Here is a 16,084-nt window from a genome sequence, read left to right as displayed (position 1 = left end):
GAGGAAAAAATGAAAAATTAGCTGAAAATCTCGTTTTTACTTGATAATATAATGATAATATTTATAATTGTCTGAAATAAATGCAATTTTAAAGTTTTAATTATTATTTAAACATATTAAAAAGTTTTACGCTCATTATTAATGGAGACTGAAACTAAATATTTTTTTATTTCGAAGTTGAAATCAAGGCATATTCACTGCCAAAAGTCAGTTAAAAATTTTCCATATTATTCGTTATTTCTTATTTTATTCAAAGTTTTTGGTTAAATTCCAAATTTTCTCTCAAACCGTATACTTTTCTAATTTTATGTACTTTTGTATCCGATTATGTCACCCAAACATCCTTAAATGAAATGCGAAGATTAGTTCATGATAGGAAAGAGTGGAGGTGCATGTCCAACCAGTCTTAATACAGTATAATAATAATGATGATGATTACATATTTAAAAGCTCAATTAATTTGATTAAAGTCGTTATCATCATAGGCTCGTCAGTCGAATGACTATTCGTGAACAACAATCTAATCTAAGTCTTCTTCTGGCCGTCTTTACTCCTAGCCTGATCTCTAACTAGCCCTTCGTGTCTCAGAAGGTGTCCTACCAACCTACCATCCTATCGTCTCCTCTACCTCTTTTTTGCAAATAGGTCTAAGTAATAAGTTATAATATTTATATTCCAATATTTTAGTTATTTCAATAAGTAAGTACTTAGATCTTACCTGTCAATTTATTGTTTAATGGTTAATTAGGCAGTAATTTAAGTTCCTTCATATTCAAAAGTTTGCAATTGCCTATCAGTCTCAATTAACTGGTAAATTTCATAAAAGCCTAATCTAATTTGGTTTGATTTCCCGCCATGTTTCATATTCGATGATAACAGTTTATATGTATCAGCCCATAAAATATGAAGTGGGTGGATGAGTGAGTGAGTCCGGAATAGATGTAGAAAACCTGTCAGGTGCAAAAAAGAATAGAATGAATTTTTTTGTAAGGTTTGTCAATAATTTGTGCTTTTAGCTGAAAAGTGCAGTTTTTTACCAAATTTTATTAAATAAACACCATGAAGATGGCAGATACACCGGCAATATTACGTAGAAACAGACCCGGAACAAAAGCAAAGGTAAAATGCAATTATAATGATTAAATTGTTTACAACTTAATAAAACAGTAACTGCAAAGTTTTGTCTTATTTGTTTAGGATTTCTGTCGTTGGCCTGATGAAGCTTTTGAAGAAATGGACAGTACATTAGCTGTTCAGCAATATATTCAGCAACTTATTCGGAAAGATCCTGCCAATATAGATCTTATTCTAAAAATGCCTGATGCCCAAGATGAAGGTGTGTGGAAGTATGAACACTTGAGGTGAGTAGTTTTAAAAACAATTTAATTAACTGCCTATCAAATAATTAAATAAAACATAACCATAACCTATAAATGTCTACAATGCATTGCATTTTAGGCAGTTCTGCATGGAATTGAATGGTTTAGCAGTAAGGTTACAAAATGAATGTCACCCTCAAACATGCACTCAAATGACTGCAACAGAACAATGGATATTTTTATGTGCTGCTCATAAGACACCTAAAGAATGTCCAGCTATTGATTATACAAGACATACCTTGGATGGTGCTGCATGTTTATTAAATAGTAATAAATACTTTCCCAGTAGAGTTAGTATTAAAGAATCATCGGTGGCAAAATTAGGCTCAGTGTGTAGAAGAGTATATCGAATATTTTCTCATGCTTATTTTCATCACCGGAACATTTTTGATGAATTTGAAAATGAGACGTTTTTGTGTCGTCGTTTTACTCAATTTGTGATTAAATACAATTTAATGTCAAAAGACAATTTAATTGTTCCTATTATGGAAGATGATGGTACTCCTGGTGAATCAGAAGCATAAAAAGAGTGATAAGACCTTTTTTCGAACTTGAATTTCTATGTTGGATATAATACTGTAAACATAATTGATATTATGAAGTTTTTGAGGTAATAGAATCTCATTTCAAATATCCAACATTATTAATATCTTTATCATCATGAAAGTCAGAATTACTGACAACACTGATAACTATATTTTTAATTTTTAACTGTCTTAAATATGCAAGCAATGTATTGTTATTTAAATTACAATCTAAATAAGTATTAATGCAAACAATATGTGTGATGTAGGTGGAAAAGATTAACACGTTTCTGCTAACTGGAACTTATTGATGGTCTACTTTTAATATCAGTGTTTACTACAATTCAGTTTTTATTTTTGTTTATGTAATGTATATTATAACGTATACCATTTATTAGAGCTATAAAATAAAGGATTTATATGTAACAAGGTATTTAATTTGTTAATCTTTTTCAGTAAAGTTTGTAAATACATAAATTGTATGTATAAGTTATACCATGTTAATGAAGTAGATTGTACTCATTCTCTTAATAAAAGATTTCTTTCATAATATACCCAATTCAGTTTTTTCATTTCATTCCATAGAATGGTTTTGGACTCCTGAAGTTCAACAATATGAATTTATAACAACTTAATTACTTAATAGATCTTACTGGTTGGTTAACGTACCACTTTTACTTATACCTGAATTCTCTAATCTTCAAACACAAAATGAATATACTAATAATTAGCAGTAAATACCAATGTAAAATAATTAAATTAAATTACCAATTGTAACTTCCAACCAAATTAAAATTTATGTGCACAAATATGTATCATATTAACATACCTATAATCTTTAAATTGTAGAAATGTAAGAAATACAACACAATATTTCTTAGCATTTTCACCGATCGTAATAAAACAAAGTTTGTTGTAAAAGCAGGATGAAATTAATTTTAATTTGTGATCAATCAAAATCATGTAAAAATAGAATTGGGTGTATTTCTCTTATATACAAAAGCCATGTTTTATTTGTAAAAATATTAAAGATCAAGGGTAGAAACCTTATTGGGATTTTTGATCTTTTTGTTTCTTTGATGAATTGTTTTTCCTTCTATTATTATGTTTTCTTTGTGGTGTTTCCCTTTCACTAAATGATTTAGTTGGGGTGTTATTCTGTTTATCTTTCAAATGGTATGAAACTTTCAATCCAGGTGCTTGGTAACTGATAAAAATGTACAAAAAAAAAAATAATTAATTAGCTACACTTGCAATATTCTTTTGAATTAATTGTAAAACATTTTAAAATAAATGGGAAGAATTAAAAAAACTGTGAACGTTTCATTAAATACACATTTAGTCAATTTGACAAAGCTATTCAGTAGGCAGCTATAAAGGTACAAAATGATTACTGCCTTGTGTTAAGAAACAAATCAACCACAGCAACTAAATATTTAGTGAAACATATCCAGTTTTTTATTTCTTTTATGTTCTAAGACAGCAGCATACACTTGCCTTAAATCATCAGTATTTATAGGAATGAAAGACAAAAGAATATGGATCATTGGAAGCTTCTTATTAACAACTATTGGGTCCAATTCTGATATTTTGGGGTACCAATATTCATCTATCCTAGAAAAGAAATACACTCTACTCTCATGTTATTTCTACAGAGTTAGTAATTACACATAATAGCAAATTTTAGTGATTTGATGCAGAGCATGTTTGCATTCCCTTTTCATTATTTCTGCACAAGTTACAGTTTTTCCTATTGCTGGTCCATAACCAGTCCACAATACAGGTTTAGTATCGGAAAGTTCTTTTAAAGCATAACTTAGCAAATTCCTAATTTTGCTTCCTCCGCGCACCTAAAGGTTTAAAAATAATACTTGATTCGAATTAAGCGTAATTGGGAGTACCTGCATCCATGTAAAGTCGTGAGGCAGATTGTTAATGGGTATTTTTTCTTTTTCAAAAGACTCCTCCACATTTTTACCCTTTGAGTAATACTCCATTTTAAAAAGGTCTTTTTTTTCTGTGATAAAACATGCGAGATTGTATCAAAAAATTATGATCTGTTAATACAAATTTGTAAAAAACTAAATCAATCTATAAAATCTATAAAATGCTAAAAAGGTGAGGTTACATGGAACAAATCATAGATAACCGATATGTAATGGGTCATAGATGAATAACTCGATTTTTTGCGTCATCTCTTGTGTGTAGTGTACACTATAAGATAAAAGGCGCGGAATTTAAATAACTAAATCCTATTTTAAATTTTTCAGTTATTCTGAAGTAATGAAATTAGTATTTATTATGTAACAGCCTATTATCAAAAAGAAAATACTTGATTTCTTCTTCAAAATGGGTTGTCGCATGTCATACAATAACTTCGTCAAAATATTGTAAACGAATTCGATCTAGGATTAGGAGCTTATATTGCATGAATTCGTACAAATAAGCAAATTGCCTCCTTTTTTGTAGGCTATCCGATAATAATTGGCTACTGCCCAAACGCTCATTCAAGTTCCACTTTTGTTTAATAGTTATTAATTTTTTGTTAAAATTATTTCCAGATGAAAATGAATTAAGTAAGTATTTCATCTACAACGGAGTTGCAGGCAATTTTGTTATTGTTAAATAGCAGAGTTTAATAAATAATGAAATCCAAAAACTTTAAACCGACGTGTTTTTTCGCGTTTGGGTAAGAATTTAATTTTAGGGTGTAATGAACTGATAAATTTTAATCTAAATGCCAATCAAATATCTACCCGCAAAACTAACAGCACAAGAAACATAAACGAAATAGTTTTATTATCAGCAAACTATAGAAAATACACAGGGGTGGATCTGCTTAAGGGCTTTTCGGGCTGCAACCCAGGGCCCCGAGTATACAAAAGACCCCCAAACTCCACTGAAAACAATATTGCGAAGAAAAAAATAATTCGTGTAATCGTAAACGAAACAAGGAATTACACGTTGCTTGTTTTCGCGTATGCGTTAGCGATGATCAAAATCCGTCTTGGTCTTAGTCTTCGTCTTGCGAAAATGCCAAAACCAATCCCTAACAAACAAAACCATGACTAATACCAAAACCAAATATAGAAGACCAAGACCAAATACGCAAGACTAAACGAAAAATTATTATTTCCGATGAATTTATGAGTTAAACTATTTCAAGCAATTTTAATATATTCTTTTAGTATTTTTAGTATTTGAAATTTTCGGGTTGCCTTTTCTAGATTTTAACACTAAATATAAAAAGAAACTTTACCACTATTTTAAAAAAGGGACCTACAAGCATGTAGCCGAAATAAGTGTTCATTGTTCCCATATCTGGATAACACATAGTTGAAATATTTTTTTTTATATATTTTGTAACGTACTATTTTGTTCGCTAAAAGTTTAATTTATGCGTTGAAGGAAGGGTCAGTTTATGCACTGGAAGAAGGGTAAGCTCTCGAGTTTTCATAACTCACAACTATCGTCATTATTTAATTTAAAAGCAAGATTAGAACCATTCAAGCAAGACCCAAGACCAAAACCGAATCAGCAAGACCAAGACCGATACCAAGATGTCCTATTTTTTTCTTATACCGTATACGAAATGGTAATTAGTAAACTAATTAGGTAAGTCCCAAAGTAGTATAAGTCCAGGGCCTCACAAATTCATGATTCAGCCATGAAAATACATATACATACTTAATGATAACGATTTGATAAATGAGTAAGTATAATTTAAATTAAGTTAATAGTGCATAATCACTGGTCATTTTTTTATCATTGATAATTGGCACAACGCTGCTCTTTTCAAATGATTAACTCTTAACTAATGAACAATCATTAACTTAAATAATAAAAATAGAACAATTCATATGGATTGTAATGTACAAATTGAATTAATGTTTGATTAAGTTTGAGGACCACACGCGAAATAAATAAGTACTTATTAAATTACCCGTACTTTCTAATTTTTGGACTTCTCTTTGCAAATTTCATAATACTTTTGAATTTTACATAAAAAAAACCAAATGCTCTATATTTGCTTCCCGCCCGCATCGCTGACAACAACCCAAAATTTAAAATTAATTTTTGGCTTTCGCCCTTTCATATAAGTATTCAAAGAATATTTATGTACTGTTTTATATAAACAGGATAGCCCACAAAGTACGCAATATACTCATTGAAAAAAAAAAATTCTAACAAAACTTGTTTTTCCCTATTTTAATAAAAAAGCATCTGTAGTATCTAAATTTGACTCGACAGAGTAATAAAAAATAGAAAAAGAAGATTTTTTGTTTGAATGGCAGTCCAATTGAAAAAAGTTATAGGAAGAAGTTTTTCCGAATGCTAAGAGATCTTGTTACGGTCCAAAATTTTTGTAGATGAACTTTTCAATTAATTTTCGAACTATTACCTAAAGTAAAAAGCAGATGGTTTATTGCAGATTTTCTATACATCAATAAATTGAAGAGTTTTCCGACTTCGTGATTGAAAGCGGCATCATTTCTATAGCGTTTACAAATAAAATGGTCTCAGGTTACGTTAAAATGAAGCCACTCAGTTTCAGTTTTGTTATTTATTAAATGGATGAATTTATGTTTTTAGGGTAGTAGGTTTATTATCGCATTTTTCCAATTTCGGTAGCTTTGTTGTTCTGATGTAGTAGGCACCTCCACCGCGTATAATTAAAAATTCATGTGCTTTTTGCTTTTGATACCTGTAAGAAAAACTATATTTCTAACATACTAAGTAAATATGGTATTTCTACTAGAGATTTTAACGTTTTTAAGGATAGGTTTAAAATGCTTTCATTAAGTCAATCCAAATTTTAATTAGTCTAAATCAAATAACTGTACACTCTAAAATTCAATTAGTTAAAAAAATATTGTACTAATTGAGACGGAGAACAAACAGTACATACACTTGTAAAAGTACTCAATTGATAAGCATCATGTAAAGCAAAATTAATAAAAAAATTGATGTGATAAATAAATAAATATCAAAATAAGTATATACCTGTTGAATTTTATGAAAGCATTTCTTGTGTTCCTAAATAACAAACTCTAAAACAATAAATTAAATGAACCAATTTATTTGATTTACGAACTTCAAAATTATATTTTTAGGCATTTCAAACTTAAATCATGATTTTTTTTTTGAAATAGTTCCTCACAGTGACGTCAACTTGAGAGTAAATGAAACCAAACACTCATAGATTTACTAGCTTTTTACCGTTTGTTTTTTTGTGAATGCATTATAATACAGGTGTACGGTGTTTGATTCAACAAAAATGTGAAACAATGCCTGCACGTGCAGTTTAGGGTTGCGGAAAGAATTTGTGGGCCGAACTAAACCATATATCGAGTTGGAATTGTTAGAGATGTCTAAGGAAGATCTATTAATTCGAGAAAAAAATATTTTAGCCGTCGGTCGTCCCTTATTAAAAAAATATACAAGGTTGAAAAATGAAAATCCCCTACATGTCTCCCTTATTTTATGCATTAATATAATTGTAAACTCCAATTCAATAATAATGACTATATACTATGTTAATACACGGTAATTATCTAAAAAAACATCTCTCATTCCCTATCGATTTGGAGTTGTGGGGGTGTTTCCTAGGTAGATTATGGTGTGATGTTTATATAAATAGCGTGACACTCCCTATTCTACATTTTTAACTAATCAGTTAACAGTAGTGGCAGATATAATGAAAGTTATGGATTAATCTCAAAAATCGCGTACGATGCGGATGTAGGTAATGTTTAATAGCTGTTGATATGAAATGACATTAATCCCAGCACGTATTTTTTTTGTAGCTACCTACTTAATAAAATAAGTAACCATGCGTTTCAGTAAGCCAAATTCAACAGGTTTGATATATTTTGCATGGGAAAGATGCGATATCTGCTCCTAAGCTGACGTCATGCGGAACTGGAACGAAAACGGACTTGCTACGTAGCACACAAATAAACAAAAAGTTGGATACAGTTATTCTTTTTATTCAAATGTAGAAAATTTGAAATGATCGCCAAACATATGAATTTAAAATGTACAAATTCAATTAGATAGTTATTACTTCTTTTCAAATACTGCTATTAAAAGAAAAGCTAATTACATTAAAAAAATGAAAAAATCCTTTCTTAAAACTTATACAACAGTAATGAGATGTTAGATTCAGATATGAAATGTTAATTTTGTAAGTAATTAATTAATTAACCAACCCCTACCGTTTTTATTTTCTGTGCCTACCTCAACACAAACCAGCCTAATTCACAATTTATTTTTGATCGCTACGAAACCTTTCCGACTGAATTTACCACAGTAATAATTAACAAAAACCCATTAAATCGTACTAATCGTAACATGATTTGAAAGAGTAAAGTCTTTAAAATATTGTAAAAAAAATTGTTAATTTTTTTTAAACTGATCTTATTTAGTGGTATGGATTGTTATTAGTTTGGCTCGCCGACGAATGTACAATTCGCGATAGGTAGGTACTATTCAATTTTGACCGCCGATCATATGCATATTTTATAACTAGAAACTTGTAAAGGGAAAATATATATTCGTTTTATTTCTGTTGTTACATGATAATTATTTTTAAGGGTCTCTTATTCTTATTTTTGCACGCTTTTGTATTGTATAGGTGTCTTATCTANAAGACACAATTACAAGAATAATGGAAAGATATTCAATTTTTAATGAAGATGCCTCAAGTTATACCTGGAGGTTATTAGTTATCAAAATAACTTTATAAGTATTACAAAAGCTTGCTTTAAATTTCAAAATTTTAAGGGTATTTTGACCCGCGAAGCATTTACAAATCTTTAATCTGGCCCTAAGTTAAATATAGGTTGCCCCTGTCTGCTTTATACCATTCCGTTATAAGAGTAAATAGCAACCCCTTCTGGATGGAATTATTAAAATAAATTTTACTCCTTGTTTATTTGATCTTATTTAATTAATTTAATACTATCGATTATATAATGTTAATTGCTTAAAAGAATCAGTACTTCACTCTACTTGCTGGGAAGCCCCTAGCTTCAAGCCCAAAAACTGCAAAAACGCTTCCAGCAAGGGGTTGTTGCTTGATTTCGTCTTCTGTTAAGCCGTATCGGGAACTCGTAACGAACAGAATATCCAATTTGTCGCCACCAAATGCAACAGAAGTTACCCTTTCCGCTGGAATATCTACTGACTCTAACCACTCTCCAGTGACACTATTCACTTTGATTACGGCACCGCCACTGTAAAGTGCAATCCACAAGTTGTCGTCTGTGTCAATAGTCATACCATCTGGATTACCAGTGACACCATTAGCTTCTAGATCGAAGGCTACTCTTGAAAAGCTGATAGCGCCAGTATCAGCGTCGTAATTAAATTCTCGAATTTGACGAGTGGGTGTATCGATGTAATATAGTTTGTCATTTGCTTTGTTCCAAGCCATTCCATTGCTAACGTTTACTGGGGATAACAGTACGTCAGGATCTTCTAAATTAGCTGCAGTTATCTCATACAAAGCTCCTTGATTGTAGTTCAAACTACCTCTAGTATCTTCATAGCCCATCGTTCCTACAAAACCACTTTAATGTCGTTTTATCTATTACACTGTTCGTTATTTTTCTTTTTTTGCCATTACAATTATAATTTAGTAGTGTTTTGTTAAAGTTTTTCCAATTCTATCCTTACCTATGTATAATCTTCCGTTAAGGTCCGCCTTACCATCGTTAGTTCTGGACATGGGATAATCTCTAGCCACTGTTGTAAGGACTTCCAGATCGTAGGTGTTACTTTCGCCATCCCATTCAACTGCAGATACTGTTCTATTCAAACCTACTATGAACTTTTTGGTACTGGATGTTGTAGGAAGTACAGGAGCTACCGTGCCCACTAGATTTATGTGATTGGTTTTTTTATTGTCAGGGGAAAAATAATAAATTCCACCTTTGTGAATATCGACAAAATAAAGGCGATTCGTTAAATTGTCCCACATCGGACATTCTGAATGCTCCAAAGGGTCTGTTACAGTCGTAACAATATACCCGTCAATTACACTAAAAATACAAAGATATTGCTGATTATGATCCTTAATCAACGCAAACGTGTTTTATGTTGTTTTGAAATTGTTTTATGAACGAAAAGTGTTTGGTATGCATAGTATGTTTTACTCTTTAAAAGATTGGAAAAAATTAGAATTTAGAAAAGAGAACTAATATATATTCCGTTTTTAAATAGTTTTGGTTAAACATATCTAAAAATTTTTTGAATTGCGAAGAAACAAAAATTAGAACACGATAAAGTTAAATTCTTCTTACCCCAGCGACACAATTAAACACAAAGTCGTACTTAGGTTCATGATGCACAATCCACAAATCCCATTCAGTCAACAACAATTATTTTATATGTCGGCAAATATTAAAAGTAGTGTAATTACTTATTCAAGGGTTCGGTACTTAAGATAATCGTATTTCATGTTCCTTGTTATTTACCAATAGGCATAGGTACAATATTTATGAATTGTACATTCCGTTTCTCCGTAAACAGCCACTTGACTTTTATTCGATAAATTGCAGGTTTAATACCGGTTATTACCCATTTAATAATGAAATAATTATTGACCAATAAACCGCATTATTTAAAGCATATTTTAATATAGATGTACTAAGAATTGAAAATATATGAATAGATGTTAAAATGCTTAAGGTATCATCTTCGAATGAGACATTCCATATTATTGCTTGTTTATTGCAATGCTTACGTTTAATAAAATTAAACTACAGAAAAGCCGTTGCTACTGATGTTTGTACTATAAACATTAATATTTGACGTTTATGTAGAAGCAAATATTGTAAATATTTATTTTAATATATTTTTTGAAAATGCCAAAAGAGCAAAAATACACCCGCAAAACCGATCGGATATATATTGCACCTTTCGAAGTGGCATTGCACAATCAGCCAGAAGACTGTTGGGTTTCCTTTTTAGGGAAGGTGTTCAACTTGACAAAATTGGTACAAGAATTTAAAAATACTGATTTAGTTAAGCCTATTTTGGCTTTCGCTGGCAAAGATGTAAGTCAGTGGTTTGACGAGAGAAATGGAGATATTCGATATTTTATTAATCCCGTTACGGGATGTCGTGTTCCTTTTTGTCCTAATGGACCAATACCTCATGTTGGTCTGCCAACACCGTCATCAGATTGGAAACCAGTTCTGTTACCCTGGTGGAAGGATGACGAAAGGTATCTACTTTAACTTGGTAACTGTATGTTTTCGGACAATCTTTTTGATATGGACAGAGCTGACCAGACAAGTTGAAAATCGAATTTTTGCATATTTGCAAATCGCTAATTTTGGTTTTTTGTCTGCAGTAGGTACTGTATAAAAGTAATCGCAATACAACAGCAACTTTTTATTTACTCAAATACAATATCTCAGCATGATTAGTGTTAATTCTTCATCGTTTTTACATGAACAAATTGATACAAAAACCCAAAAATGTATTGAGTTTTTGTACGATTTGTTCGAAACTGAGACGTATCATACTCGTTAGTGATACATAGAGTCACTGTGGTTTTGGTTTTCTACTATTTACTTTTCCTTATAAAAAATAAAATCTTGATTTTTTCAGAAAAAATAAAAAGCAAAATGACATCTGTTCTCATTTTTTACAGGTAACTGTTTGTTAAGTATTGCGGATTTGGCGAATGCGACGGGAATAAATACAATAATTTCTTTGAAACGGATAAAAAATTCCAATAAACGTGTCGTATTTTTCCTTTCTGATAATCTACTTTACTTAATCTCCACTTTAATGATAATTCGTATGTATATGCACCGACATTAATGTACTACATCTAGCCATAAAAATTCACTACCTAATACATTATTTATTTTTTCTACCAAACGATATTTTTTTTATTTTTTAAGATATTTTGTAGGACCTCTCACGAAGAGAGTAAGACCTATCAATATCATAAACATGCTAATAGGTACGAATGTGACTATAAATGTATGCTGTGAAGACACAATTACAAGAATAATGGAAAGATATTCAATTTTTAATGAAGATGCCTCAAGTTATACCTGGAGGTTATTAGTTATCAAAATAACTTTATAAGTATTACAAAAGCTTGCAAAAGCGTCGATAATATATCTGATTTTTATTTCTGCATAGTCAGCATTAATCTGATTTTTTTTTCAATTCACAACACGCTATTTTTATCTATCCAGATTTGACAACAGGAACTTGGACATGTTCAAAACATTAGAAGAAAATGGGATTTTTGATGAAAGGGATGATTATACCCATGCAGGTCTACCCCAATCTTTGTACACTCCAGCTATTTACATTTATTACAACGATGATATGAAACATTATCTGCCGGATTCATCCGATGAAGGAGATATACTGTAATTTATCGAATTAATTTTTGAAATACAATTTATTTTTTATTAAATGTATTTTTTCCACTTTGGGATCACTTAAACCGGGAATTTTGTTTTATATGTATATACAAACTGAAACTGAGAACTTCCCCCCAAAATTTCTCAAATTGGAGCACATTTAAGTTTTTCCTATAAGAAAGATAAAAGTTACCATAAACTTTTTAATTATTAGGCAGAGAATGTCTATTGAAACATAAGTAGACTTTGTGATTTGTGTCTGTGGCTATTTCGTTTTAATATTTTGTATCGTATACAGGGTATTCCATTTTCGGTACTTTTATGGGGTATCTCCTTTATTTTTAAAGATAGAAGATTGCAGTTTTCGCAGCAGTCTGTTACTTTACTGTGAAATTAAAAATGGTGCCAGCAAAATTTTTATATACCTTTTGGTTTTTCAGATACAGGGTACAAATAAAAAGTCTCACCTTCAAGGAGCCTCACCCCTCGTATCTTTAAACTTACCGAAGAAATTCAAACGTATTCTTATAGATTTTTTCTGTAGAATCCATCAGAGGTGATACCAGCCGACTACCTGGACGAAACTTCGCCTGCGGTTTTTCAAACAAATACAGTACTCATCCCAACTTTGCTTTAATTTGAACAATCTGCTAGTTCCTTCCTTAGAAAATCATAATTCTTAAAGGAATTTTTGTTTTGAAAAACACACGCAATGGAACTTTATTATGAAAATTGATCACTGAAGCAAAAGTCAAAATGATTTAGTAACCACCTGTCATTTTTTAAATGTTTGTCTACTAGAAGTGATTCACAATTTTGTAAACTTGTTTATGTAGAGGGGTAAAAGGTGGTTTGAGATATTTCAAAATTTGTTAAAAATGGCAAATGAGCAAAAGTACACTAATAAAGGCGATCGTATATTAATCGCACCTTTTGAAGTAGCGTTACATAATAAACCAGGAGATTGTTGGGTATCTTTTTTAGGGAAGGTGTTTAATTTGACAAAATTAATCGAAGAATATAAGAAGACCAATTTGGTTAAACCTATTTTGGCTTTCGCAGGTAAAGATATAAGTCACTGGTTTGATGAAAGTAGTGGGGACATTCAATATTTTATTAATCCTATCACGGGAATACGGACTCCTTATTGCCCTAATGGACCAATACCTCATGTTGCCTTACCGACACCATCGTCAAACTGGACGCCAGTGGATACACCCTGGTGGAAAGATGATGCAAAGTAAGAATAATAAAGTTCAAAAATTTAGAAGACTGGAAAACTTTGGCGGTGTTGTAGAAGACTAAAAGGCCCAAACCCCCGACGCCAAAACACGACACTAAGCGTCCCGTTATAGAAAAAGACTTCGGACGCTTATTTTCTTATTTTAGCGTTGGAGTTTGAGCTACTGAATGTTTAAGGAAACAAAGTACATGTATATGGAAATTATGACACATTTTCTGAAATATACCAAACGTTCACAATGCTGCCAAAATTTATTTATGGAATAATCAAAATGTTTAATTGCTCTTTCAAATGTAGCACTTAATTTATAAGTTTTACCTACAAAATTTATATATTTTTTCTTAAGATACCGCATAGGAGATCTATCGAAAAGAGTAAGATCCATCAGTGTAATAAATATGGTGATTGGTACCACTGTAACTTTAAATGTATGCTGTGAAGATACAATTAACCGTATAATGGACAGATATTCTATTTTTAATAAAAACACTTCCAGTTATTCGTGGAGGTAATGCTTTCCTATTTCATTCCCAACATTTTCTTTTATGTATTATGGAAGTTGACGTTGTCGTTTGTAATTTTAATAAATTTAATTAATACGCTTTATATAAAAGATAAAAAGACAAGCTTTATACGAAATAAATTTTAAAATTTAATGAACATAATTACGTTTGAAATCGTTCATAATCATGTAAAATATTTTATAATTGCTTGCAGACATAATAATGAAAACATGGACTTAGCAAAATCATTAGAAGAGAATGGGGCTGTCGATGAAAGAGATGATTATACTCATGCAAATCTCCCTCAGACTTTATATACCCCTACAATATATACTTATTACAATGATGATATGAAATATTATCTTGATGATTCATCAGATGAAGGAGATATACCATAATTCATTAATTAACAGAACGTTGCTGAAAATTTCATTTTATTTGCAGTAAACTCCATTCGAATCTTCTCAATACTAATAAAAGTCGTGACAAGCCCGTATTTATTTTAGACAATTTCAGAATTTGAAACAATTATTGTGTCTGTAAATAGAAAAATTTATGATTAGAAAAATTATTAAAAAAAAAAACACTGTTCCCGAAAAAATAAAGAACAGTATTGACAGTAATTCTATGTAAAGTAAATTCCGTTATAAACGGATAAATAATTACTTCATCTTGCTATCTGTTTCTGGATTTTCAGTTACCGTAGCGAAAGCAGAACATTGCAGAAAAAATTAAAAGTTACCAGCGGAATACTATGATATTTGGAATTTGGTGACAATATTCACGAATGCAGAAGTTCGAAAGCAAGTTTTATATATATTATCAGTTTTTTAACGTAGTTACGCCACTGTGTTAGGTATACCATAAATGTATTAACACTCAGCAAATTGAGCACGGTATAGGTATAAATTTGCATTTGTCCAGCTGAGCGTAAATTAAGCTTTCGAAATATTGTACAGCGAATCTTACTTCATGAAGTTCAGCACGCTATTAAAAAAAAAATTTAAAGCAGTTACGATCCCATAAAGCAACGTGTTGCTACTAAACCTAAATGTATGACTTTTTCGCATAATCTTAATACGATGAAAAGTAGGCACTCGGTTTTGAGTTTGTCTAAAACGATTCCCAACTATCCCGATTTCAAGCCACGGCCCCAGGTTCCATAGGAGGGCCACGTTATACATTATATTTGTCCCTGTTTTCGTAAAGAATTAATTTTTGTTGATTAATAACTAAATTATAGATTAGGTCAAATAAATTAATATTAATTTTGCCTTAATTCGATTTATTTCTATAATAGTAGATATTACATAGGTACTTCTATGCATTGTTTTAAATTAGTACGAAATATCACTGTATTTTAATCTTTTGGATAAGAATGTACTCTATGTAGTATATAAACGATTAAAAGCTGTTTTCTCCGAAAATACCGAATTCCTTCATTTATACGTTAAATTACAAGATTACTACAAGTTACCTAGTAAATTTTACTATTTCTACGACAAATTCAGTCATTTACAATCGAAAATTGTAATTTTAGCTTTTAAAAATTTAGTTTTCTCCGTGCACCTATCCAGATTTTCTTTTGGCTGGTTGACCATTTATCGGTTGTTGAGCTTATCAACTGTTAAATTAAGTATATTTTAATATAGACAGGTAAGTACAATACAACTGCAGAATAGCAGTAACGAACATAACGAATTGTTCCGCCTGAAGGAACGGTATGGTACACACATGGAATTTATTAATCTTACACATGTTGCTTTGCCCTTTCTTTCTAAATCATTATAAAAACAACCATCTGCCATGTTGGTCTGTTACACGATAAACGAAATTGTCACAAAAGAATGACTTTGTTAACGTTTATTTTCTAAAACTCCCATTGTATCCGTTACAACCCCCTTTGCAATAAAAAATGAAAGAATTAAAATATAAATAATAGTATACTTCTATTTACTTCTGTTTTTCAATATTCTCCGTGTTCTTGATTACATACATTACATTGTCACAATTTTGTTTACAATTATATAGCAATTTA

The 16,084-nt window shown here is 30.7% G+C and overlaps 5 protein-coding genes across 7 annotated transcripts; 3 read left to right on the top strand and 2 right to left on the bottom strand.

Annotated features, from left to right (window-relative positions):
* Positions 1 to 936: 936 nt before the first annotated feature.
* Positions 937 to 2,462, top strand: LOC108744571 (MOB kinase activator-like 4). Its single transcript, XM_018480422.2, has 3 exons — positions 937 to 1,119; positions 1,198 to 1,361; positions 1,459 to 2,462. The coding sequence occupies exons 1-3, from the start codon at positions 1,060 to 1,062 to the stop codon at positions 1,901 to 1,903; spliced, it is 669 nt and encodes a 222-aa protein (XP_018335924.1). The 5' UTR covers positions 937 to 1,059; the 3' UTR covers positions 1,904 to 2,462.
* Positions 2,463 to 2,867: 405 nt separating this feature from the next.
* On the bottom strand, positions 2,868 to 4,036 carry LOC108744572 (ribonuclease P protein subunit p25-like protein). The gene is made up of 4 exons (XM_018480423.1): positions 3,805 to 4,036; positions 3,572 to 3,753; positions 3,401 to 3,517; positions 2,868 to 3,110 (listed from the first exon to the last, which is right to left on the bottom strand). The coding sequence occupies exons 1-4, from the start codon at positions 3,898 to 3,900 to the stop codon at positions 2,951 to 2,953; spliced, it is 555 nt and encodes a 184-aa protein (XP_018335925.1). The 5' UTR covers positions 3,901 to 4,036; the 3' UTR covers positions 2,868 to 2,950.
* Positions 4,037 to 8,597: 4,561 nt separating this feature from the next.
* On the top strand, positions 8,598 to 12,348 carry LOC108744539 (cytochrome b5 domain-containing protein 1-like). 3 transcript variants are annotated; one of them, XM_018480356.1, is made up of 3 exons: positions 10,716 to 11,135; positions 11,824 to 11,985; positions 12,127 to 12,348. In XM_018480356.1, the coding sequence occupies exons 1-3, from the start codon at positions 10,774 to 10,776 to the stop codon at positions 12,308 to 12,310; spliced, it is 708 nt and encodes a 235-aa protein (XP_018335858.1). In that variant the 5' UTR covers positions 10,716 to 10,773; the 3' UTR covers positions 12,311 to 12,348. The 3 variants fall into 3 exon arrangements, 2 of the variants coding, with proteins under 2 accessions (XP_018335858.1, XP_018335859.1); XR_003230863.1 differs by lacking the exons at positions 10,716 to 11,135; positions 11,824 to 11,985 and adding an exon at positions 8,598 to 8,623 and having other exon boundaries at positions 12,127 to 12,214; XM_018480357.1 differs by lacking the exon at positions 11,824 to 11,985.
* LOC108744537 (regucalcin-like) lies at positions 8,675 to 10,266 on the bottom strand. The gene is made up of 3 exons (XM_018480354.1): positions 10,210 to 10,266; positions 9,584 to 9,948; positions 8,675 to 9,466 (listed from the first exon to the last, which is right to left on the bottom strand). The coding sequence occupies exons 1-3, from the start codon at positions 10,248 to 10,250 to the stop codon at positions 8,901 to 8,903; spliced, it is 972 nt and encodes a 323-aa protein (XP_018335856.1). The 5' UTR covers positions 10,251 to 10,266; the 3' UTR covers positions 8,675 to 8,900.
* A 718-nt stretch (positions 12,349 to 13,066) lies between the features above and the next one.
* LOC108744538 (cytochrome b5 domain-containing protein 1-like) lies at positions 13,067 to 15,353 on the top strand. Its single transcript, XM_018480355.1, has 3 exons — positions 13,067 to 13,540; positions 13,890 to 14,051; positions 14,261 to 15,353. The coding sequence occupies exons 1-3, from the start codon at positions 13,179 to 13,181 to the stop codon at positions 14,442 to 14,444; spliced, it is 708 nt and encodes a 235-aa protein (XP_018335857.1). The 5' UTR covers positions 13,067 to 13,178; the 3' UTR covers positions 14,445 to 15,353.
* Positions 15,354 to 16,084: the final 731 nt, after the last annotated feature.

The sequence above is a fragment of the Agrilus planipennis genome, unplaced genomic scaffold (genome assembly GCF_000699045.2).
Source record: "Agrilus planipennis isolate EAB-ADULT unplaced genomic scaffold, Apla_2.0 scaffold28, whole genome shotgun sequence".
Lineage (NCBI taxonomy): Eukaryota > Metazoa > Arthropoda > Insecta > Coleoptera > Buprestidae > Agrilus > Agrilus planipennis.
Note: the sequence above shows the minus strand (reverse complement) of the source record. Positions and strands in the feature narration are given on the sequence as shown.

Bases quoted from the DNA above. Each gene is read 5' to 3' on its own strand.
- LOC108744571 (XM_018480422.2), top strand. From the start codon at position 1,060: ATGAAGATGGCAGATACACCGGCAATATTACGTAGAAACAGACCCGGA. The intron at 1,120-1,197 runs GTAAAATGCAAT...TTATTTGTTTAG, and splicing joins GACCCGGAACAAAAGCAAAG to GATTTCTGTCGTTGGCCTGA. The intron at 1,362-1,458 runs GTGAGTAGTTTT...ATTGCATTTTAG, and splicing joins TGGAAGTATGAACACTTGAG to GCAGTTCTGCATGGAATTGA.
- LOC108744572 (XM_018480423.1), bottom strand. From the start codon at position 3,900: ATGGAGTATTACTCAAAGGGTAAAAATGTGGAGGAGTCTTTTGAAAAA. The intron at 3,754-3,804 runs GTACTCCCAATT...TTAAACCTTTAG, and splicing joins ACGACTTTACATGGATGCAG to GTGCGCGGAGGAAGCAAAAT. The intron at 3,111-3,400 runs GCAAGTGTATGC...CATTTTTATCAG, and splicing joins ATAAATACTGATGATTTAAG to TTACCAAGCACCTGGATTGA.
- LOC108744537 (XM_018480354.1), bottom strand. From the start codon at position 10,250: ATGAACCTAAGTACGACTTTGTGTTTAATTGTGTCGCTGGG. The intron at 9,949-10,209 runs GTAAGAAGAATT...TTGTATTTTTAG, and splicing joins TGTTTAATTGTGTCGCTGGG to TGTAATTGACGGGTATATTG. The intron at 9,467-9,583 runs GTAAGGATAGAA...GTGGTTTTGTAG, and splicing joins TAACGGAAGATTATACATAG to GAACGATGGGCTATGAAGAT.
- LOC108744539 (XM_018480356.1), top strand. From the start codon at position 10,774: ATGCCAAAAGAGCAAAAATACACCCGCAAAACCGATCGGATATATATT. The intron at 11,136-11,823 runs GTATCTACTTTA...TTATTTTTTAAG, and splicing joins TGGTGGAAGGATGACGAAAG to ATATTTTGTAGGACCTCTCA. The intron at 11,986-12,126 runs GTTATTAGTTAT...TTATCTATCCAG, and splicing joins GCCTCAAGTTATACCTGGAG to ATTTGACAACAGGAACTTGG.
- LOC108744538 (XM_018480355.1), top strand. From the start codon at position 13,179: ATGGCAAATGAGCAAAAGTACACTAATAAAGGCGATCGTATATTAATC. The intron at 13,541-13,889 runs GTAAGAATAATA...TTTTTTCTTAAG, and splicing joins TGGTGGAAAGATGATGCAAA to ATACCGCATAGGAGATCTAT. The intron at 14,052-14,260 runs GTAATGCTTTCC...AATTGCTTGCAG, and splicing joins ACTTCCAGTTATTCGTGGAG to ACATAATAATGAAAACATGG.